This window comes from Protopterus annectens, chromosome 7.part0 (genome assembly GCF_019279795.1).
Source record: "Protopterus annectens isolate FY-2018-M chromosome 7.part0, PAN1.0, whole genome shotgun sequence".
In the NCBI taxonomy this organism is placed as follows: Eukaryota; Metazoa; Chordata; order Ceratodontiformes; family Protopteridae; genus Protopterus; species Protopterus annectens.
The window spans coordinates 1,711,668,139-1,711,692,071 of NC_056739.1; the positions used below are offsets into that span (position 1 = coordinate 1,711,668,139).

Sequence of the window (23,933 nt, forward strand, 5' to 3'; positions counted from 1 at the left end):
GGAGGAAAGCATCTTGGTTCTGTTGGGTATGGCTAGTTCCATGTGTTTATGTACATGTTCGTACAGTGCATTGGTGTATGATTCAGCAGTCATGCATCTATTTTCCATTGACATGGGTGCCATGAAGTTAGCCACCTCTGTTTTTAGGATCCTAAAGTCAGCTTTGGAGAAGATTTTCATGGTGGTTACCTTTGTGGGGGGTGTGAGTGAGATGTTGATTTCCATGGTAATTAGTTTGCAGTCAGATCTAATCAGGGAGGAATTGACTATTGGTGTAGAGCAACGGTTGCTCATGTTAGTAATAACCAGGTCAAGGATGTAGGGTTGCCTCCTTTTGGTGTGGCTAAAACCAGAGTAAGGCCACACCCCTTGCATCACCAGTATCCATGTCCACCCTCGCCCTTCTTCCACCCTCACTCCACCCATTTCATGATGTTAATGTGACATCATCGGGTGGGGAAACGCCCTCTTTTTCTGTTCGTAATGTCTGCTTTTGGCTGATTTACTATGCTTTTCTGTAAAAAAAGCATAGTAAGTCAGCCAATTTACAAACTCCGATAGTCTGTTTCCTTTTTTGAAACAGAATACCAGGGTCTGCACAGTGTTTTCCAGACTACCGGAGAATCAGTTTGATTTCCAGATAGTCCAGAAAAAAAACGGAGGAGTGGCAACCCTACAAGGATGATGCTTCCTCTAGTGGGGGTAAGAATGAGCTGGTCCAAGGTATTGGAATTGATGAATTCCAGGAAGCGTTGGGCCAGTGTATTGATGCATGAGTAATTTTCTCAGTTGATGGATGGGTAGTTGAAGTCACCTAGTATGAGAGTGGGCATACCTGGAGGGGAGTGACTGGGAAGAAAGGATTGTGTGATTTGACCAAAAAAGTTGATTTTTATTGAACCTTTGTGTTAGCTATGCATTGCTCATACCAAACAGTATGTTCAAACATAAAGATGTTCGTAAGTGTATTGTATACTAGAGCACCTTACATCAAAAGCCGCTGATTGACTTTATAGCACTATCAACAGACCTAAGGTTGCATGCTGACCACACGGATTAAGAGACAAGATGATCATTTAATTTTTGTTATTCAAGCTTTGATTATTACAGCTTTGATTTTTTTTTAAGATCTGTACAGTGACCCGACTACCTTTACACAATCAAATTATTCATTCTGTTGGGTAGGAGGAATTTATTCCTGCCTGGAGTATCTTAAGTCATTAATTTCCCCCTATGATGAGATTCAGGTTGCAGGGTGCAGACTAGCTTCCCAGTCTCACAGGCTGCATACCTTCCCACGTGGAGCCCCCTGTCATTGCAGTGTCTGTACAAGTTCCACTTAGGTACTGCCCCCCCCCCCTACAGGAAGCATGTCTCTGCATGCTGATTCTCCAACCAGTACACATGCATAGAAACAGCATGTGTTTGGCAAGTCCCATGTTCTATGGGTGTAATAATGCATGATCCTTCTTGGTGTTACCAAGAAGTGAACTAGACCCACCTCTCTTCCTCCAGCATGTAGAACTAACAGCACCCACTCATTCCCATCCTCTTCATCCCTGTTGGCACCCTCCAGAGCCACTACTCAAATTCAGCTCCTCTTGCCCATAGGCAGGAGACAGGGTTCTGAGCTATAAACAAGAATCTGGAATAAACAACTCCAAAGTCACTCCACCTTTAAGAGGAATGGAGAGAGAACCTCAAAATACAGTGAATACACATACACACACACACACACACACACACACACACACACACACACACACACACACACACACACACACACACACACACACACACACACACACACACAAAATTCGTATTGCCCATTTCACATCAGTTTTTCTATAAATCGCACACCCTATACATATAGTACATTCAGTGCCTCTCTACTTAATATCATCCACTTTGACTAAACTTTATTTGGTGAATGAATACTCAATGAGCACAGATCTGTAACAATGATATGACCTCAACCAGCAAGGCATAGCATATTATGAGTAATCAAGCAGTGTGTGATATATGTAATGGAACAATACAGTGGTTGGTATTCATAAGCTATGAAGAACAAAAAGTGAATCTTCACTCTAGGTAAGTGTTGTACTTAGACATTGTGTACCTACTTCTGATGCTAACTCCTCAAGAAACCAAATAATTTACACCACTAATTAGTCTAATAGATTCACCTGCCCCGTAAATTCATCCCACAGTTTTCTTTCATTATTTAAAAAAATTGAAGGCCTGTTAAACCAAATCACCTCTTGGAAATGTCCACTTACAAACATGGGTCTTCTTTGGTAAAAAACTGCCTTTTTTCCCCTTTATCACATATTAAACATGTCCATTACACAAAATATTATACCATTGAATGCAAGTCTGCAATAGTAAATCCCTTGCAAAAAATACAAAAACATTCAACCTTCTGAAACTTGTCTGATTCTTTTCTTCCAACTTCAGGAAACATCCAATTCTCAATTGTCCAATTATTATCATCAATACCATCTCCTGTCCCATCAGAGGCATAGCTTCTGGAATGGATGAAGCACTATGACTGCCACCTGGAGTCTATCTAATGGCATCTAAATCAATATGAAATAAAAAACAGTTTAATAGGTGCTGTATTTAAGACCTCACTAAGATATTTGGGTCTATATTATATAAGCAAACTCACTAAATTGCGAACGCTATATAATCAACCCACAATCCCCAAAAACCCAAAATGTCGAACACACGGATCAGCGATTTTTTTTCCCAGGGAAAAAAATCACTGATCCATAACAAAAAAAAAAATCCAAGCACATAATAAAGTGAGGGGCTTCGCCCTCCACACCCCCCTACTTAAATATACCAACTCCAACATCACACCACAGTGGAGGAAATGACAAAGTCCCAAAAATGGCCCTGTGATTTTTTTTTCCCTAGGAAAAAAATTGCTGTTCCCTGCTTTTGGTATTTTGCCATTTCGTATAATGATGCCCCCTCAGCCATATGTGTTAGTGGCAAAGCAACAGACTGGCTTAAAAAAATTATCAAACAGAAATTTTTAGGTCAAAGTATAAACTTCTCCAACAGATCAGTTCCCCAGATTAAGAGTTCTTAAGTGGTCAGTTCTCTCTGCACTTTCTCTGAATTCATTAACATCCCTACCCTTCCAGTAATCTTATATGCAGATCACATTGTTATTTCTAGATCAGATCCCTCCCTTGTAATAATAATAATAATAATAATAATAATAATAATAATAATAATAATAATAATTATTATTATTATTATTATTATTGTTATTATTATCGTTATTGGGTCTATATTAGATCAGTGAACACTTAAAAAAGCGAACGCTAATTGATCGAACTTATGTAAGCAAAAGCTTACAATCTCAAACTATCAGAACAGCGATTTTTTTTCCTAGGGAAAAAAAAATCGCTGTTCCAAAACACATACACACAACACAAGCACACTAAAAACAAACAGCAATCCACACACATGCACCTAAAATCTGACACCTAAGCCTACACTAAACTATACACACACCACTAACTATCCACTTACCTTAACCCAAACCCTAACCCTAAGGTCCATCACTATCGCACATTCACCTCACCCACTCCCTAACCCTAACTCACCTAACCTGCCCTAACCCTCACATCCACACAATCGCACACATACCTAACCCATGCCCTAACCCTAACTCACCTAACCCGCCCTAACACTCACATCCACACAATCGCACACTTACCTGAACCTGACTCATAACTTTCCACCACAGCACTGAAAATACTGAAGCAACAGAAATGGAGAACCAAATTCTTTCCCTAGGAAAAAATTCACGTTTCTGTTGCTTTGATATTTTAAGCTTTCGCTTACATAATTTCGATCAATCAGCGTTCGCTTTTTTAAGCATTCGCTGATCTAATATAGACCCCATTATTATTATGCTAACAACAGTAATAAAAGTTTTTAGGACAAGATCTTGCTAATTTTTATACCTGGATAAAACACATGCATCTTATTGTCAACTACAAAAAATTAATAGTATGTTATTGGGACCTAGCAAAACTTTATCTGAGCACCAAAATATTTGGAACACTGTGATTGCTAACATATTCAGGTATCAAGGTGTATGGCAGAAGCAAACATTTTAACTTTTAACTTCATATGGAAATTAAAAAAATACAAAAGTTAGTAAATTATTCTTCTGGGCCTGGAAAATTTCACTTTTCTTGACCCCAGAAGGCAGGGTAGCTGTCCCCAGAAGGTAGGGTAGCTGTTGGAAAAGGGGTTCTAATGTTCATAGGTTCATAGGTTCATATGTTCATACTAGGCTGTCTGCCCTAGGGCATTTATAAGCCTAGCCAGAGTGTGTTTGGCTTTCGCCACCCATTTTAAATTAATTTTGCTATGCCTTTTTTTGAGGTTAGTATACTGTGCCTCTGTCTAACAATGACACAGAAGTGATAGCCGGGGTAAACCTATGATCTCCCATCCACTCATCAAGATTCCTCTTGAAGAGAGTCAATGTGGGACTCTGCCTAACCTGGACTGGGATTTTATTCCAGAGTGAAGGGAGCCTCTGGGTTATGAATCTGTCCCTCCAGCATGTCCTATTTATTTCAGTGCTGAGGTTCAAGTCTCTCTAGCGCGTAGCTCGATGGGATTTGGATTTTCTGAGGTGCAGCATGTCCATTAATTCCGGGTTGGACATGGCTTTTATACGTCAGGCACAGATCGCCTCTGAGCAGGCGGTGTGCTACTGAGTAGAGCTGGAGTTTCTTTAACCGGGCAGCATATGGCATCTGTTTGAGCCCTTTGATCTTCTTGGTGAGGTAATTTTGGGGTCTTTCCAGTTGCTGCAGGTGTCTGGTAAGGTACATCCCAAAAGGGGCATTATACTCAATTATGGGCCTGATGAAGGATGAGTAAAGAGGTACGATGACCTCCCCTGATCTAGATGTGAATCCCTTCATGATTAGGTGGGCTATATAAAATGTTTTTCTAACCACTTTGGCCACGTGGTTGTCAAATGAGAGATTGCTATCAACTTGGGTCCCCAGGTCCCTAATGACTTCTTCTGTACTTAATGGATTACCACCTATGTGGTAATTTGTGTGCACTTTGTTTTTGCCAAAGGGGATGACTATACACTTTTTGGCATTTAGCTTGAGGCCATGGCTCTGGCACCAGTTGTCTGTTTCTATGAGGCCCTTTTGGAGGATGCTTGTGTAGGCTGGAGAGTCAAATATGGCGCCCAGTTTGCAGTCATCTGCGAACTTGGTCAGCTACAGTCCTTCCGTGTTGGTCTGTACCGCCGAGAAATATATACAGAACAAGAGAGGTCCCAGGACTGAGCCTTGTGGGACGCCACTTGTAACTGGTTTGGAGTCTGACATGGCTCCAGCAATTCTAACCATGTGGGTTCTGTCCTTGAGCCAGTTTGCAACCCATCTAGTGACATAGGGGTTTATATTTAAGCTGGTGAGCTTATCTATAATGCCCGAGTGGGGTATTGTATCGAAGGCTTTTGCAAGGTCCAGGTAGGCTGTGTGGACCACCTTCCCTTGTCAATGGCCTTGGTGACTGTTTCAAAGAAATCAACCAGGTTTAAGAGGCAGGATCTGCCCTTAACAAAGCCAAACTGGGTAGGATCCAGTGTCTGTAGGTCCCCAATATCTTTATTTATGAGGTCCATGATGATCCTTTCCATAGCTTTGCAGACCAAGCTAGTCAGGCTTATGGGGCGATAGTTTCCAGGATCCGTTGAGGCACCACCTTTGTGGAGAGGGACCACTGTTGCTGTACGCCACTCTTTGGGTACATATCCTGTAGTAAGGCTAAGATTGAACAGTAGTTTTATGTTTGGGTTTAGCTCTTCTTGGAGTTCATGTAGGATGCAGCCCGGGACACCATCTAGTCCCATTGATGCTGTGTTTTTTGCTTTGGAGAGGGCGGCTCTTACCTGAGCATCTGAGATGTCATGGGGACAGCACTCTGTTGGGATAGATATTTGCCCTTTTGGTGGGGAGAGGGGGGAGAAGTTTGCACTGAACCTGTCAGCTAGGATGTTGACAATGTCTGTGGGCTCGGTGTATTTTTTGTCATTTTGGACTAATTCTGAGCATATCTGGGAATTCCCACCCAGGTTCCTAACATAACTAAAGAAAGCCTTGTGATTATCCTTAGTGTCCTGTGCAATTTTTCTCTCAAAGCTGGCCTTAGACGATTTTACGAGTGCCCGTAGTTTTTTGCTAATACTGATCAGAGATGACTTCCCTTTTTGGGATTTTGCTCTATCATGTAGTAGCTTCCTCCTTCTATTGTATAGTTTGTTTATGGCTGGGGTCCACCAGACAGGACGTCTGCCTTTGGAGGATTGGGTCTTGGTTTTATTTGGGATTGCATGATCCATGCATTCCTGAAGGTGTTCATAGAATGCGTTTATAAAGGATTCTGCGGTCTGGGCCGTATTTTCCACAGGCCCGGGGGCTTTGAAGGATTTGCCTCGGTTTTGAGGCGTGTGAAATTTGCTTTAGAGAAGTTTTTCACTGTGGTTTTCTGGGCAGGGGGTGGGGTCGGGATGTGAACATCCAGTGAGATTAGTTTATGGTCTGATCTTACCAGTGAGGGATACACTTCTGATCTGGAGCATAGTGTCCCCATGTTGGTGATGATCAGGTCCAGTATGTTTTCCCCTCTTGTGGGAGTGGTAACAAGTTGTTCCATAGCATTTGAGTTTATAAATTCTAGGAACCTTTGGGCTAGGGTGTTGGAGCTAGAGTAATGCTCCCAGTCTATGTTTGGGTAGTTGAAGTCACCCAATATAATGGTGTTTGGAGAGACCTTCATATTTTCCAGTATTCTCAGGAAGGCCAAGTGGGGTTCCTGTGTTTGGGAGGGTGGTCTGTAGCAGGCTATAAATTGGAAGGCAGTTTTACCCACAGTTAGTTGCACATGGATAGTCTCTGATGCTTCGTGCTGTGCCACCAACCTGGAGGTGTGGGTATCTTTGACGAATATTGATACTCCCCTCCTTTTCTGGTTCGGTCCAAGTTTTGGGGCCGAAAAGCATGGTATGAGGTATAACCTGGTAGTGCTGGGGTGCTCTCGGGAGCCTTGAACCAGGTTTCTGTTACTGCACAGATATCGATGTTCTCCATGCTAAGGAGAGTTTTGAGTGCGTGCATCTTGAGGTTTAGACTTCTGGCGTTGAGTAGCATTACTCTTAGTTTCTTATCCCTTGTGATACCTATGGAGGTGGGTTTGTCTTTTGAGCCTTGCCTAAAAAAGACACTATGGGGGTAGCAAGAGCCTTTGCCAATATCCGAAAGCCCAGGGGTGACAGGTGCAAGCCGTCCCTAGCGAAGCATCGTGGCTTATCGAGCATGTCATCCCAGGCTGACAGGCATTGGATCCCCTTTGAATGACACCAACACTTAAGCCAATTGTTGAAATTGATCATCTTGTCTTCATATTGTGGCATCATTCTTGGTGAGGGTAAGATGCTACTCAAGGTCAGGGTCATACCGGCCTGGACTACATGCTCAGAGAGCTCCTCTATGTCTCCTTTCATGTTAAAGCTTGAGTACATTTTGCACACTATTGCTGCTGTCTCCTAAAAGTAAGATCTTCCCCATAGATAACTTTTAACAAAATATGTTGGTTCATAAATCTTGCTCTATATTAAGAAAATCACTGTTAGGTCTTAACAAACACTAAATGACACCCTGTTCACCAGACAGCAGCCCTGTTCTTGAGGTTTCCTATTTATCTTCTTCTTCTGGCTTTTCCGAGTTAGGGGTCTCCACAGCAGATTACCTGTCTGCTCATGATTGGCAGTGGAGTTTTACAGTGTCGAGTTGCCAGCCCGGTGCCCAACCTTCCACAGAAGGCAAACACATGCACACACGCACACCTAGGGCCAATTTAGAGTGTCCATTCCACCTACAGCATATCTTTGGGAGGAAACCAGAGGAAACCCATGCAACCACAGGGAGGACATGCAGAATCCACACAGAAAGCACCCCAGCTGAGGATTGAACCAGAGAACCTCTTATTGCGAGGTGGCAACATTAACCGCTGCACCACCATGGCCGCCCTGAGTTTCCTATGTATAAACTGCTTAAATTATGTCCATTTCCCTTTTTCAAAGGTGGGCTGATAGTCTTGTACTTTCTCTTTGTATCCTTAGGTCACTACCTCCAAATGTTTTATCATTCTAGAACCATTATAACAACTGGCTTATACTGACTAAATGGTGGGAATCACTGTCTGCCTTCCTGAAAAGTAGAATGACATAGCCAATGCATCAAAACAAACTGAAAACATGTCTGCTGAAAACTGTCAAATGCACGTTTCCAGTATATTACACTTTGATAATGCTCCTTGCTAGTGCTACTTTCCCTACTCCTAAATTCATTATGACAGCAGTAATCACTTATATGCACACTTTAAACTCTTCAAGCAGTGTAACATTCTTACACCTTAAAAAATATATTATTAGTAGATTTTTTTCTCTTCTCTAACAGTCTAAATAAAAATGGAAGTATTCTACATATACTGTCATTTTTCGCATGTTCAATTTATCTGGCATAGGTAATGCCTATCTTCCTCCAATGAACACTCAGTATAATGTGGAATACAGAATAGGCTGCTGTTCTACCTGTATTTTGTTTCCCAAATACTTTAAGCTGCTTGTTGCTGCCATACCTCTGACTGGTATTGTGTTATTATCTGATTAGATATTGATGGAGTTTATAATACAGGGCTGAATCTAAAAAGGTCAAAGACGATCAGGGCTCTGCCTCCAAACAAACAAACACAAACAAACAAATAAACAAACAAACCAGCAAACAAACAAACAAAAAATAAGCACATAATATACATGACAGATTATCACAGCAATGAAAAGCTGCTACTGAAGAAATAGGCATGATACATTCCTCCAGTGTAATGAAGTTGCAGCCTTGTAAACCAGTATTGATACATGTCCACAGAACTCCATACAAATCCAAAATCTGTTGTCCTTGTTGCATTTCAGGAATACACAACATTTTTCTTTTACTGATGTACAAAAAACACACATACATTAATGTGACATACTTGCATACATAGACAGAAAAAGACACACAACATGCATGTGTTCACATACAGTCATGTAATATGCATGCACACACACAGTCATATAAACACATATAAACACATGCATGTGGATGCACTCACAAACATGCACACACATATACACATGCATGTGCATCCTAGACATACAAGCAAAGCACTGGTGTTTCATAGCTTATAAATAGTTAAGCCATAATTACTATGAGTACCTTTAGAAGTATGTTCATTTTTTTAAATCATTGCTTACACAGATTAATCACACCATTAAAAAAAATTCTACAAGTATGCCTTATATACAAACTACATAATAAGAGTAGTCATTGTTAACAAATCAAGTATTAAGGCCTTTACTTAAATGTCTAACCACTTGGCAATAGAAACATTGGCTGTAGGTGCTTTGGTCACTGACTAATGTCAATGTGACACCCTGACCTCATGTAAAAGTGGGAAAAAAGTGGGGTTGATGATGATGATGATGATGATTGAGGCATAAGTGACCGTAGAAGATAAATACATTGTTCTTTTTTCTGCATAATATGGAAATTTATGTTTGGAATGCACTGTTTACTTGCTTCCGTTTTGCAAAAGAACCCACCTCTTTTACTTTTTAACATTGCTTAAGTCACAGTACCTTTGCTGCACTCATAACAATTAATGTGATTTTGCATATCAAGCACTTCATCTTGTTCATATATTTATTTTTATTTCAGGTATTACCATTGGTGCAGCTTGCAGTTTGGAACATGTAAAAAACATTTTGCAGAAAGCTACAGAAGAACTCCCAGAAGATCAGACAAAGATTTTCATGGCCCTGCTGGAGCAAATAAGGAGACTGGGTGGTCAGCAAATTCGGAATGTTGCTGTAAGTTCATTTTCCTTCTATAGGAGAATCAGTCTTTTGTAATGCATGAGATACTAAGATTATCCTTCATATTCAAGAAAAGGTCTTTCCACAACAAAAGAGGGACAAGAAATAGAAACAGTAAAATTCAGATTGTTCCACTTTTATTTCTTTGCTATGTCTCCCAGAACTTACCATCAGCAGGCCCTGGTGTCTGTCCTTAATCCTCGAGCCTGCCTATCCCTCCTGCCCTTTCATGGACTAGCTCCATTTAAGACATGTGACTGCCAAGGAGATCAAGGCATTGTTAATAGGTTTCAAAACTCAGCTTAAACACTACCTAAGCAACAGCTGGCATTGTACATGTTCCACACCGGATAAGCTAACCTAGATGACTAACACAGCTGCATCATTGAAAGACCCTTATTTCTATCATTGCCCACTCTTCTGTCTTACCATCTGCTTTTTATATCCCTCTTTCAGCATACAATTTTTTTTTTCTCTTTCCTTCACACTCCTCCATCCACTTTTTAAATTGGACTAATTGACCTCCATGGGATTACTCTCCCAGTATACTACAACTTACTTCTTCTTATTCTTTAACTATTTCTCATTGGATAATTATGGATGGCGCAATGGTGCAGTGGTAACATTGTTGCCTCACAACAAGAGGTTCTCTGTTTCAATTCTTGGCAACAAGAGGTTCTCTGGTTCAATTCTTGGCTGGCGTGCCTTCTGTGCAGAGTCTGCATGTCCTCCTTTTGTTCATGTGGGTTTTGTCTGGGTACTCCAGTTTCCTCCCACATTACAAAGACATGCGTCCGGACTGTTTCTCCCCAGGACTCTACTGAAGTTGGACTTTCCTGGTAAACAAATGTTAAATAAATACTTTCAATTCCTAAGAACAGCTTGCTTTCCACTCTCACCGTATGTCTATAAATGATATTCATACCTATTAGCTACCATATCTGTTTGTGTTACTGTAATTCAGCTGCACAAACCAAAATAATGTTATGTAAAAATCTGTTACAGTTTCATGTAAGGATATTTGGTATTAGCTTTATGTCATGCAAATAAATAATTTATACTAACAATATGTTAAACAACACTGTTTCTAAGCTACAATTTTTGTAAATAATACTTTTATGTGGAACAGTTATGTGTGCTGTTTAGAAATGGAAAGCAAACCCATGCATGCAGTATTAACCCTGGCATACAATGTGCTACATCTTATCCCACTGACAAGTTGCAACTGATGAGTGAAGGTTGTTGAATCCCTGCCCTTGTTGCCATCACTTTACCAAGTGCATTGTGGGAGCCTATAAGGCACATTGGAAAATGTGGTCTATAAAAGAAGAGTAGCAGTTCACAGTGAAATGTTGAGGGATGTTACTTTAGGGCTGTAAATATAACACATTTAGAGATAGGGTAGATATGAAGAACTGCTTTAGTTAGAAGAAGAAATAAAGCATAAAGAAACTGACCTGGGTTTATTAAGGAGATGACAGATGGTGTGTAGGGCAAGAGGTTTGTTTGTGGTAGAATAAGACAGCAGGGGGCTTAACGTCTAGTACAACAAAACGCTGCTCCAGCAGCTTTTGTTCATGACTTAACTAAAACCTTAATCAGAACTAGTCTTTCACTTAGCACTCCCCTATGCCTTTTTCTTTGCAGATACGGCATTAGCAATCCCTCAGAGGGAAGGCAGTCTCTAACCTGCAGTCTAAACTTGTGCTTGGCCTCATCCCTCTCTATTACTTTTGCCTCCCTTGTATTTTTGCTCCCCATATCTTGGCTCCTTTGCTAATTTTCTGCAATAATTTCCTGCTCCCTCATCTATTTTCTGTGTTACTACTTGCAGTCACCCTATTAGTGAAATCTCCTTTGTCCATTTCTATGTTGGTTTAGTTCTAAGAATATCTTTTGCTACATTATAAATATTATATTCTGTGTGGTTGTCATTATTCTTCTTAAGGATCTGCATTTGAATTCCTACTTTGTCCTGATTTTTTAAAGTACTCCCTCCCCATTTCATCATTATTCCATTCCACTTTGCTTGTAACTTTCTGCTTGTGTTATGTACATGAGTCTTAACTGCTTAGCTATAAAGTATCAAACCAAACAGTTTGTAACTGCAAAACTGACGACCCCGACAGCACAAGGAGCAAACACATGTACCAGTACTTTGTGTTCTAATGACCACTTCCCAATAGCTACCTGCCACAGTATATAAATCATTGAATAATATGGCAAGTTGCCACCACACTCAACTCAATGGTAGCCTGAAACATCTTGCTATAATCACTAATGTTGGAGCAAAGGAAGTGTACATTGGTAACAATACTTCACAGTCTCAATGCACACTTCACTATAATCATCAAATTCTGTGCCCGACCCACCAGACAATTCAGCTTAGTTCCAAAATATTTCTAGCACTGGTAATCCAGAGGCTCACAGTGCCCATCTTTCCCTTGCCTGCAACATACTTATAGCTCCTGTCTTTTCTCTCTGTATAGAAATTAATTTCACTTTTCCTTCAGCTTCCCATTAAGAATTCATTATATGAGGAGAACCTCCTCCTCATTTTTAATTTGCTTTTATTACTCTATTTCATTGTTTAATGTTTTTATCTTTACCAATTATTTACATTTGAAATGTCAGTCTCACCTAAGAAAATGTATATCAGTACTACTTGTGTTTTTAAGTGTAAACTTTGTTCAGTCTTTCTTTTCCTAGATTGAACTTGAAGTATGTCCGCATAAATAAATATTTTTCTTCTTCAGTTAACAAGTAAATAAATAAATAAAGAAAATAGGCTTCCTCTCTCCATTGACACTACAGTGGAGTGAGCAGGCTATTGCAGAATAAATGAAAACATGTTATATTCAATTTATTCTTTAGTTTCGTTCCTTTGGAATTATGTAGTCAACATGACCTGATACTGTCATTATGTTTATTCTTTTTTAGATATTCCTTAAAATTCTAAACATAGTTATCAAGTTTTCCTGTATATATATATATATATATATATATATATATATATATATATATATATATATCACACACACACACACACACACATATATATATATATATATATATATATATATATATATATATATATATATATATATATATATATAAACTCATATTTAATTAAGATTAACATTTGTTGAGATTTCCTGAGATTTAATAATCAGCTGGTCTTCATGAGGAAAAACAAATATTAGGCGTTGGTGCATGAGAAGTTGTACATTCACCCTGCTTTATTTCTAATCTTTTATTTACAGTGATATACTGATAATTTCACATTCTTGTAGATCTGGATAAGTTGCTGAAAGACCATTTACCTAAGTTGTAATGCATTTCTAAATCGACTTGATTGAGCTTTATGGACCACTGTATTTATCACCGTTGGCACCATTGTCGTTGGATTAGTGCTGTCAGGCTCCATAATCTATGTCTTATTCAATCACCCACATCACTGACATTTTGAGGTATACCTTATCTGCTATTCTAATATCTAATAGCGTCATACGCTGGTTGTTTTAAGTCTTTCTCATTGATATTGCCTATGCTCATCCTTCCAGATTTAAATGACACCTTATGTTTTGCTGTTTTTCATTTTCAATGTCTTCTGATTTTATATAATTTTGTTATTTTTATATATTGAATTTTGTGTGAATCTGTGAACTACCTTTATCTATTTCATGTTAGCATCTTAAAATGACTTGTTTACATACCACATCTTTTGTTTCTGTGAGATTTTGTCATAGGTGACGGACTGCCTTCAAAAAGTGAGTTCTGCCCAGCACAGCTACAATGATTAACAAAATAAATGTAATTAAATAAATAATGATTGGATGTGAGGAAGTCAGGGAAGTCTTCCACTTAAATACAAAACAGATGTTTTTCTTTTAGCTATGATAATCAAGAATCCAGTAATATTGTGTGAGCTATTTTGTACTAAGAAAACACTTATGGGTGTAGCTCAGTTTGGCAAAGCATTGCTCTGAGAATCTTTCCAGAAAAGGAGAATACAGTGATAACAAGAGCCTGCATAGATTGTTTGTAAAAATCAGCCTGCATACAGCAAGACAGCTGCCAGAATGTTATAGATTTCCTATCCAGGTTCTGGCAACTTCATTAGTGTTCACTGTGTTAGTGGAAAGGGTGAGTGCAGGCTACTGATATGGGGAGAAGGGCTCATTTATCTGAAACAAAAGAAGTATTCAACACGTATGTTGGAGAAGCTTTCTGAATGAAACAGTTAGTTGCATTGTTAAAATTTCAGTTTATGGAAACAGTTCAATTGATCCCCCACCCCCAATCTTGCTGTGCTCTCAGGATGAAGAATATATATCAGCAGAGCTTCTTACTCTAAATCTTTTGTTACTTTAGTGTAAAAAACAGTCTTTGAGGACCTTTCCTACAGCCATAGTTAGACAAAATGAAACACATTAGTTAATTATATTTTATTTGCTGCTTATATGAGAATCACTACTCCCGCCCCATTCTATTCTCTTCTGATATATCCTCGTTACATCGAAAATACACACACTTATTCCAGGGTTATAAAGTATATCTGTGGCACAATCAAATTTATTATTAGTGATTTACTCCCTATAGCAGAAACTAATTGTTGTATGTATTGTCAAGACATTTTGTTTACATGATTTTTGTAAGACTAAAGCATATTAAATGAAAGGATTTAACTGGTTATCATTTTAGTATTAAAATTTATACAATTCTAAGCCCTTACAGTGATTTTTTTATTGAAAACGAACATTACAAATGAAATTCTAACACATTTTCTGAATTAAATAATGTGTGATAAGGATTTTTTTTTTCATTTTGCAGTCACTTGGGGGAAGCATTGCAAGTGGATATCCAAATTCAGATGTCAATCCTGTTTTGGTAGCAGGTGGCTGTACCGTTAACCTGGCTACAAAAGGTAAGTGCATACCAAACAGAAAAAAATGTATATGGAGGTCTTTTGCATGAGAGATTATTAATCATTACAGGATTTGCAAATATCATGCAGAGTGACTAGTTGACATTATCCTACTGAAGCTTTGTTTCATTGAGTATTTCAGCTTCATTTTAAAAGCTTTGTCCTACAAAAAATTGTATTGTTCTTGTAATCTAATTAGGTTGCACATCACTTGCATATTTATTTACATTGTGTCATGTGGGAGTAAATGACCTGAGACGTACCTCCCTAGACTATATGAAGAGAGACATTGTTGAGCTCTCAGAATATGTGTCTCAGGCTGGTATGAGCCTAGCACTGAGCAGCATTTTACCTTTTCCGAGGATGATGCCACAATACGAACAAAAGATGATTAACTTTAACAATTGGCTCAGTTTCTGGTGTCTTTCTAAGGGGGTGAAATATTTTGTCAGCATGAGAGGAGATGGTCACGCTGCTCTGCCGGGGATGGTCTGCACCTTTCTCCTGTAGGCTTTCAAATATTAGCTAAAACATTGTCTTGCCCCATAGTGCCTTTTTTAGGCAATGCCAAACTGAAAGTACTTCTGACATACCACATCAAAACCAAAAAAATCTAAAGTTATTACTGTTCAATGCCAAGGATCTAAACAAAAAAACACCACTCCCTAGAAGTTCTCTGCACCCTAGAGAATGCTAACATCTGTGTGGTCACTGAGACAAAGTTTAAAGCCGTGGAGAACACACTAACAGTGCAAGGTTGTAATGCTTTCCACACATTTAGCCTAGCTACTTCACAGGCAGGGACTAAAAGTGGAGGTGTCTCTATTTACATTATATGCTTCAAGGCTGGTCAAACAGGACAATACACTTGTGGTACTCCATGTTCAAATCACCATAGGCAAAGTACAATACCACTTCACTGGACACTATAGGTCCCCCTATATGACCCAGGAAACCCATACCATGTATTTAAACTTATTAGAAACACTAACCATCCAACCCAATACCATATTCATGGGTGACTTTAATTACCCCACTATTAACTGGGAATTCTATATGACACCAAATGTACAGGCACAGAGATTCCTGGATTTTGTAAAGACAAACTCCCTGGACCAGATAGTCAATACACCAACCAGGGATGCAACCATACTAGATGTGGTCCTCACTAATATGGGAGAGTACTGCACACCCCCCTACTGTAATGTCTTCTTTGTAATGTCAGACCACAAAATGGTCTCCTTTGAAGTAAAAATAAAATCTGGACCCCCAGTTAAACCTGAAATATTCAGAAACTACTCTAAGGCTAACCTCCTATTAAGTGATAACCTGGCAAAATTTCAAGCCCCCATCAACCTAGACAACACTCCTGCCTATGCAGAACTGTTCACAGAAACCCTGTACAAGTATGTTAATAGCTGCATAGAGGTATCTGTACCCCCCCCCATGAAGAAGTTCAGAAGTAACTCAAAAAATAAAGCCAAGCTGGTGGAATCACAAAATCCATAGGCTGTATAGCAGAAGGAAGAAAGTCTTGGTAATAATTCAAGGTGCAGCACCCAGCAGGATAAAAGCACTCTCATCAAACTAAACAAACAACTCAGAGGGCAAATAAAGTCTACCAAAACCAAAGTTGAGGTAAGTTTTGGCTTCCTAGACCAAGGGCAATCACAAAGCATTCTTTAGCTATGTCTGCATCCTCAAAGGCAATTCACAATTGTATGCAGAGTGCATTGAAAATGGAGCCAACTATACTGAGCCATAAGATATAGCAAACCTCCTGGCTGATAAATTCAACTCCAACTTTACCCCTCTCTCCTCTTCAACCTTCCCTCAGGAAATACCGTCAACTATAATTCTCCCTACTATCACTAGGGAACAGGTCCTTAATACTCTCTCTCTAAGACCAAGAACATTGCATCAATGGGCCCAGACAATATCCCAGGATGCCTTCTAAGTAGCATGAAACATGACCTATCAGGGCCTCTGGAATTACTATTTAACTGTAGCCTCCAAATAGGCTTTGTGTCTCATGAATGGAGAACAGCAACAGTCATCCCTCTGCACAAAGGTGAGCCATCTACAGACCCTGGAAACTACAGACTCATAAGTCTCACTAGTCTTATATATAAAGCCATGGAAAGAATTATCATGGAAATGATCAATAGAGGTACAGTAAACCTCCAGACACTGGACTCAACCCAATTTGGTTTCTTGAAAGGCAGATCATGCCTACTCAACCTGGTGGACTTCTTTGAGAAGGTAACCAAAGCAATGGAAGAGAGAAAATGTTTTACACTGCCTACCTTGACCTGGCCAAGGTATTTGACACAATACCCAACTCAGGCATTGCTCATAAACTCAAGAAGTTAGATACAAACTCGTATGTCTCCTGGTGGGTAACCAATTGGCTCACAGACAGGACCCAGAAAGTTAGAATTGGGGAGTCCACCTCTACAAAGAGGCTAGTCACAAGTGGAGTCATTGGACTACTCCTTTTTGGCATTTACTTCTCTGAAGTCAAGGCCAATGTCAGTGGTCTCTGGCTGACTAAATTTGTAGTTGATTGCAAATTAGGAGCCATCATTGAATCTCACACTGACACAAATGTTCTCCAGGAGGGCTGACACGGACAAATAACTGGTGTTAGAGCCATGGACTGAAATTAAATGACAAGAAATGCATAACGGTATCCTTTGGGAGGTCATCCATCCCTGGAACTATTATATTGACAACACACCCCTCAGAGATGACCCAGTAGTCAGGAACTTAGGGACACACATAGATAGTACTCTATCCTTTGATCATGAGGTGTCTACAGTAGTGAGGAAATCATTCTATGTTGTGCAACATATAAGCAAAGGTATGGCATCTAAGTCCAAGGAAGTCATTGCTGCACTGTATTTGGTATTCATCAGACCCATCATTATGTATAATGTCCCCTTTGATATGTACCTAGCCAGGCATGTCGAACAACTGGAACATCCACAGAGGTTCCTCATTAAAAGAATACAGAGCGTAAGTAAAATGTCCTATACAGACTGCCTCAAGGCCCTATTCCTGTATTCTGTCTCCTACAGACTTTTGAGGGGAGATCTATGCCTGTCATATAGTGCATTGTCAGACAACTCTCTGATGGACCTCCTGCATATCCACACAACAAACAGCACCAGAATTACACATTCTAAAGACTTAACCTTGCCTGTGATATAAATAGGACCTGCTGGAGAGATAGGTATGTATCCCAGAGACTACCCAATCTGTGGAACAGGCTCCCCATCCACGTGAAACAAAGTTCCTCCCTAAGCCAATTCAAGTGCAGCTTGGGCAGTTGGATGGGGAACAGGAACTTCATCCCTGGTTTGGCATCTTTTGTCTTTAATGGACATAGGCAACCTGTAAATGGTTCATCTTCCAGGCCCCTGCTTGTAAATGTTTCATCTCGCAAACCCCTGCTTATACTTATCAAGGGTATCAGAACTTGTCAGAGATTTGGGATGCATGGCTAGGCTTAAAAAGGCCCTTGTGATTGTTAGCCTAGTAAACATCTATGGACCTATATCTTTTGGTCATCATATAAAAAAGAGCCATTATTTTTGTACAAATACAGAAGAAGCAAGACCAGTCTCTATAACCTGCTGATAACCTGTTTTAAAGAAATTAAGTTAACTTGTGCACTTTTGCTATAAACAGTGTCCTCATTACAATCTAGACAGTCCTTGCAAATCAGTTTCACTAGTCAGTATTAACAGCAGTGAATTAAACAGTTATAAAGCTTTGACTCAGATGATAAAATCTAGAGGGGAATTACTCAAAGTAAGTGTATAGAAAATAGGGATGCCAAATGCTTTGATAATAACAGAAAGATATCCCAGGAACACTTGTATATGCAGTTTTCTACTTTTTATGCTACAAGATGAAGCCATAATTTAGACTTCATTGATAAGAAATATGAATAAGTATATAATATGAGAAACTTATTATAAACATGAAATATGAATAAGTATAAAATACGAGAAACTTATTATAAATATGATAATACAGGAAGCACAATGCACCTTACCAGAAAAATAGTCTGTACACCTAGGAAGAAAAGGAAAAACTGCAAACTTATTTTGAGTACAATAAAGAAATGTGTTTATTTTTACTGAAGATGAATGAGGATTTGAATAAAATGATATGTATAAAGAATTTAAATATATTTTGAAAAGTTTAAAGGAAGCTTTAGTGGTTGCAAGACACATAAAATCTGAATGAGGATAATTTTCAAATGTCTTCTTTATCAAAAGCTTTACATAAAGTAAATATTAAAGGTCAAACATTTTAATTAATATAAAAGCAATAATCTTTAAATGTACTTCATTAAACTGTGTCTAAATACAAGATATTTTATTTAGATATGTGTTGCTTTATATACACCAGCTATTAGTGTTTTCTTTATTATGTTTTATTATGCATGCAATATATTATACAGTTTATGTAGCTGACTTATTTTTAACTAATTATTTTTGTAAAATACTGAAGTAAAGAAGGGTATGCCAGTAACTTATGAATCTGCTCTTCTGCATGTGGTAGCTTTTCTGAATTTCCAGAAAAGTAGAAGGGTGCTGTAGTAGTAGTAGCAGTAGTAGTTATAGCAGCAGTATTAGTAAAAGTAGTAAAAGCAGTTGTAGAAGTAGTAGTAACAGTACTAGTAAGAGTAGTAATAGCAGCAGTACTAGTAACAGTAGTAAAAACAGTTGAAGTAGTCATAGCAGTACTAGTAACAGTAGTAATAGCAGCAGTACTAGTAACAGTAGTAAAAGCAGTTGTAGAAGTAGTAGTAGCAGTACTAGTAACAGTAGTAATAGCAGCAGTACTAGTAACAGTAGTAAAAGCAGTTGTAGAAGTAGTAGTAGCAGTACGAGTAACAGTAGTTATAGTACCAGTACTAGTAACAGTAGTAAAATCAGTTGTAGAAGTAGTAGTAGCAGTACTAGTAACAGTAGATATAGCAGCAGTACTAGTAACAGTAGTAAAAGCAGTTGTAGAAGTAGTAGTAGCAGTACTAGTAACAGTAGTAATAGCAGCAGTACTAGTAACAGTAGTAAAAGCAGTTGTAGAAGTAGTAGTAGCAGTACTAGTAACAGTAGGTATAGCAGCAGTACTAGTAACAGTAGTAAAAGCAGTTGTAGAAGTAGTAGTAGCAGTACTAGTAACAGTAGTAAAAGCAGTTGTAGAAGTAGTAGTAGCAGTATTAGTAACAATAGTAATAGCAGCAGTACTAGTAACAGTAGTAAAAGCCGTTGTAGAAATAGTAGTAGCAGTACTAGTAACAGTAGTTATAGCAGCAGTACTAGTAACAGTAGTAAAAGCAGTTGTAGAAGTAGTAGTAGCAGTACTAGTAACAGTAGTAATAGCAGCAGTACTAGTAACAGCAGTAAAAGCAGTTGTAGAAGTAGTAGTAGCAGTACTAGTAACAGTAGTAATAGCAGCAGTACTAGTAACAGTAGTAAAAGCAGTTGTAGAAGTAGTAGTAGCAGTACTAGTAACAATAGTAATAGCAGCAGTACTAGTAACAGTAGTAAACACAGTTGTAGAAGTAGTAGTAGCAGTACTAGTAGCAGTAGTAATAGCAGTTGTAGTTGCAGTAGCTGTTGTAGTAGAAGTAGTAGTAGTAATAGTTGCAGTGGTACTAGTAGTTGCTGTAGTATACTTGTAGTGTTAGCAGTAGAAAGAGTAATAGTTGTAGTAGTAGCAGTAGAAGGAATAGTAGCTGTAGTGAATAGCAGTAGAAGGAGTAGTAGTTATAGCAGCAGTACTATTAGTAGTAGCTGTAGTAGTAGTTGTAGTAATAATAGCAGTTGTAGTAGTAGTAGTAGCAGTATTAGTAGTAGTTGTAGTAGCAATACTGTTAGTAGCGGCAGTATTAGTAATAGTCATTGTAGTAGCAATAGCAGGTGCAGTAGTAGTTTCTGTAGAAGTAGCAGTAGTAATAGTAATTGTAGTAGTAATAACAGTAGTAGCAGCAGTAGTAATAGTAGTTGTAGTGGCAATATTAGTAGTAGTAGCAGCAGCAGTACTATTAGCAGTAGCAGTAGTAACAGTAATTGTAGTAGAAATAGCAGTAGTAGTAGTAGTTGCAGTCGCATAGCAGAAGTAGTAGCAGCAATACTATTCATGGACTGTTGGGACTTACACTGAAGGAAAGGGATTCCAGTAGCCAATTTGCTGTACTGTGTGTCTAGACGTCTGCTGAGGGATGTGGATTCCATTATTTATTCTAGAAAATATTGGTGCTTTTATGAAAAAGATGATGTCCAGTAATAAATGTATACACTGATGAAATCTGTGGATGGAGGAGAAGGACAGTACAGTCTGCAATGTGCAAACTGCATGGACTCTTGTGAAAGCTAGCCGAGCGCCACATTGCATTAAGCCTGTGACGGGTATATTGAGAGTAATGGGATTTTTGTATTTTACTGGCTGATGCATTAACCGATGAGCACAGTGCCATTGGGACACTGTGAATGTGTGAGAAGTGCATATTTTTAAGTAGTTTTGGATTGCTCTTTCTGGCCTGTGCCCTTAGAGTATATGGGCTAATGTATTGCAAAGCAGCTATTTTGCAAGTGAAATACTCTCTAGATTATGCTTTCCTGAACTATACAACTACCATTTATTATTAAGAAAGAATGACAGGATAATAGAAATATTGTCAGGTAGCTGGTTGTTCTGCTAGAAAAGCTGATTGTAGTGCTGGAAAAGCTGCAGTGTTGGGCAGAAGAAAGGATGTCAGTGATCCAGTCAGTGGAGTGAGACCTGGAGGACCCTTCATGTGAACATTTGCCCAGTGAAACTTGGTGAAGGGTCATAGACTCCTTGAGGAATTTCCATTTGTACTTCTGCAGACAGAAAATTATATATCAGTGTTAGAATGATGTCATGAGTAATGTAGAATGTAATATTACTGCATTGCATTGGTAGGCCATCTGCAAAAGGGTGCCAGAGTTGTTTACAAACCAACAAGCAACATGCTCTGTTCTAGTGATAAATAGATGATGGTGCTTAACATTATCAGCTGGCTGTCTTACTTTGAAAAAGATAGCAAAGCTTTCGGGTTATGACCCTTCTTCAATACTAATACAACCATGAATGAAACAATTCACTTTAAATAGGAGTCAGTCATCACATGACCGCAGCCTAAGTCATGTGACATACAAAATTAAAAACAGATCACAAAAACAATTCAAAATACAAAACAAATGTGAATAAGACAATATTATATATACATATATATTAAAATAATTCAACAGCACAGTTTAGTACATTGCAACTTAGAAGGAATAATGATAAAAATGCTTTATGTAAACATATTAATGCTCATGGTGCTGATCATAGGTTTAAATTTAGGGTGATAGATACGGTTTTTGCATCTATTAGAGGTGGAGATATTAATAATTTGTTAGAAATTAAAGACTATGAATGGATTTTAAGGCTAGTGGCTGATCGCCCTCCTGGCTTGAACACTGCTGTTACTTTGAAACCTATTTTAGTTAAGTTGCAACGTACTAAATTGTGGCTGTTGAATTATTTTAATATACATGTATATATACTATTGTCTTATTCACATTTGTTTTGTATTTTGAATTGTTTTTGTGATCTATTTTTAATTTTGTATGTCACATGACTTTGGCTGCGGTCATGTGATGACTGACTCCTATTTAAAGTGAAGTGTTTCATTCATGGTTGTATTAGTATTGAAGAAGGGTCATAACCCGAAAGCTTTGCTATCCATAAAAGTTTTTTCTCAGCGGTTGGTGTTTTATTGAATTTTATCGGTTTGCAGCAGTTTGTGTTTTCTGGCTTTATTAGTTTGAAAAAGAGCAAGGAAACCATAAATGTTTTATTTTATCATTTCTAGAGGTAAAATTACATATAATATATATTTCCTCCACTATCCTATACTCTGTTATAACTTATTCTCTAGTGTAGGTTCTACATTATTTATGGTGACCAATCATTCATTTGTAACACCAGTTCTTAGCTCATATTTGCAGAATTTGTATACTTACATTTTTCCTGTAAACAATTTAAGCTTTAAAGCAAACATAACATTTTAAATTAATAAGCCAAATGGACAAGACGGTACGTCATATGGATGGGTGCAGAGAAGATTGCACAACAGATACAGATACAGACAGAAACGGGAATGGAGTGTGTTAGAGAAGATTTAGAGACAAGTTATACAATAGGGTAGAAAATGATGGGATAGCAGGCACAGCAGCAGTAGGACAGGCTATATCTAGTTCAATTACATTGCGAGCAGAGGAAACACAAGTCCAGTATAAGTGAAAGCTGTTGAAGAACCCATAATGTGGCAACCATTAAAACTATTAAGAAGGCAGTAAGATAAAGGAGCTTGTATTTGTATTTGTATGTGGTAAAACATGGAATAAATACAGTTCAGAGAGCTGGTTAAAGACTATTTTTGCAGATGCCTATTTGTTTAGCAGTAGCCATCTGAATAGAGCTTGAGTGACACATAAGTATAACTTTCCCAAAATTTGGAGACCTCAGAGTAGTATTAAGAATAAGTTTATGGAGAAGTCTCCTGATGCATGTGGATGCAGGAAAAGTTATAGAAAACTGATTACAGTCAAGTTTCTTTCAGGTGACTAGCCCCAACAAAAAGCAGATTGCCAGACTGTTGGGCAACAAAGTATATTACACCCAAGTCCAGTAAATTCAGCACTAGGGGCAGAAGAAAAAATCAGGGGGTCACTCTAGACAGTGCTTTAAGAAGGTAAAGACAATATTGACAATTTCAGAGAGGATAGTTAAGTTTAATTCTCAATTTTCTTGCTCCCCTTAGGAAAATCAAAGTGAAATCCCTCTTTGCTCCTTGGCTCTCTCAATCTACTTGCTCTCTTATGCACAGTAGGAATAATACATGGAAAATCTGGCTTAAAACCTAAAAAGAACTCCAAAACCTCCCTAAAAAACACGTTAATGATGAGAATAAAAAAGTCTACCTTAAGCCTCAAACCA

The 23,933-nt window shown here is 38.4% G+C and overlaps 1 protein-coding gene across 1 annotated transcript in view; it reads left to right on the forward strand.

The window, feature by feature from the left end:
- LOC122807194 (aldehyde oxidase 1-like) overlaps positions 1–23,933 on the forward strand; it is a 784,671-nt gene that overhangs the window by 331,385 nt on the left and 429,353 nt on the right. The window contains exons 11-12 of the mRNA XM_044078244.1: positions 9,819–9,970; positions 14,810–14,903. Of these exons, the coding sequence (XP_043934179.1) occupies positions 9,819–9,970; positions 14,810–14,903 (246 nt within the window). The remainder of the gene's footprint in view (positions 1–9,818; positions 9,971–14,809; positions 14,904–23,933) is intronic.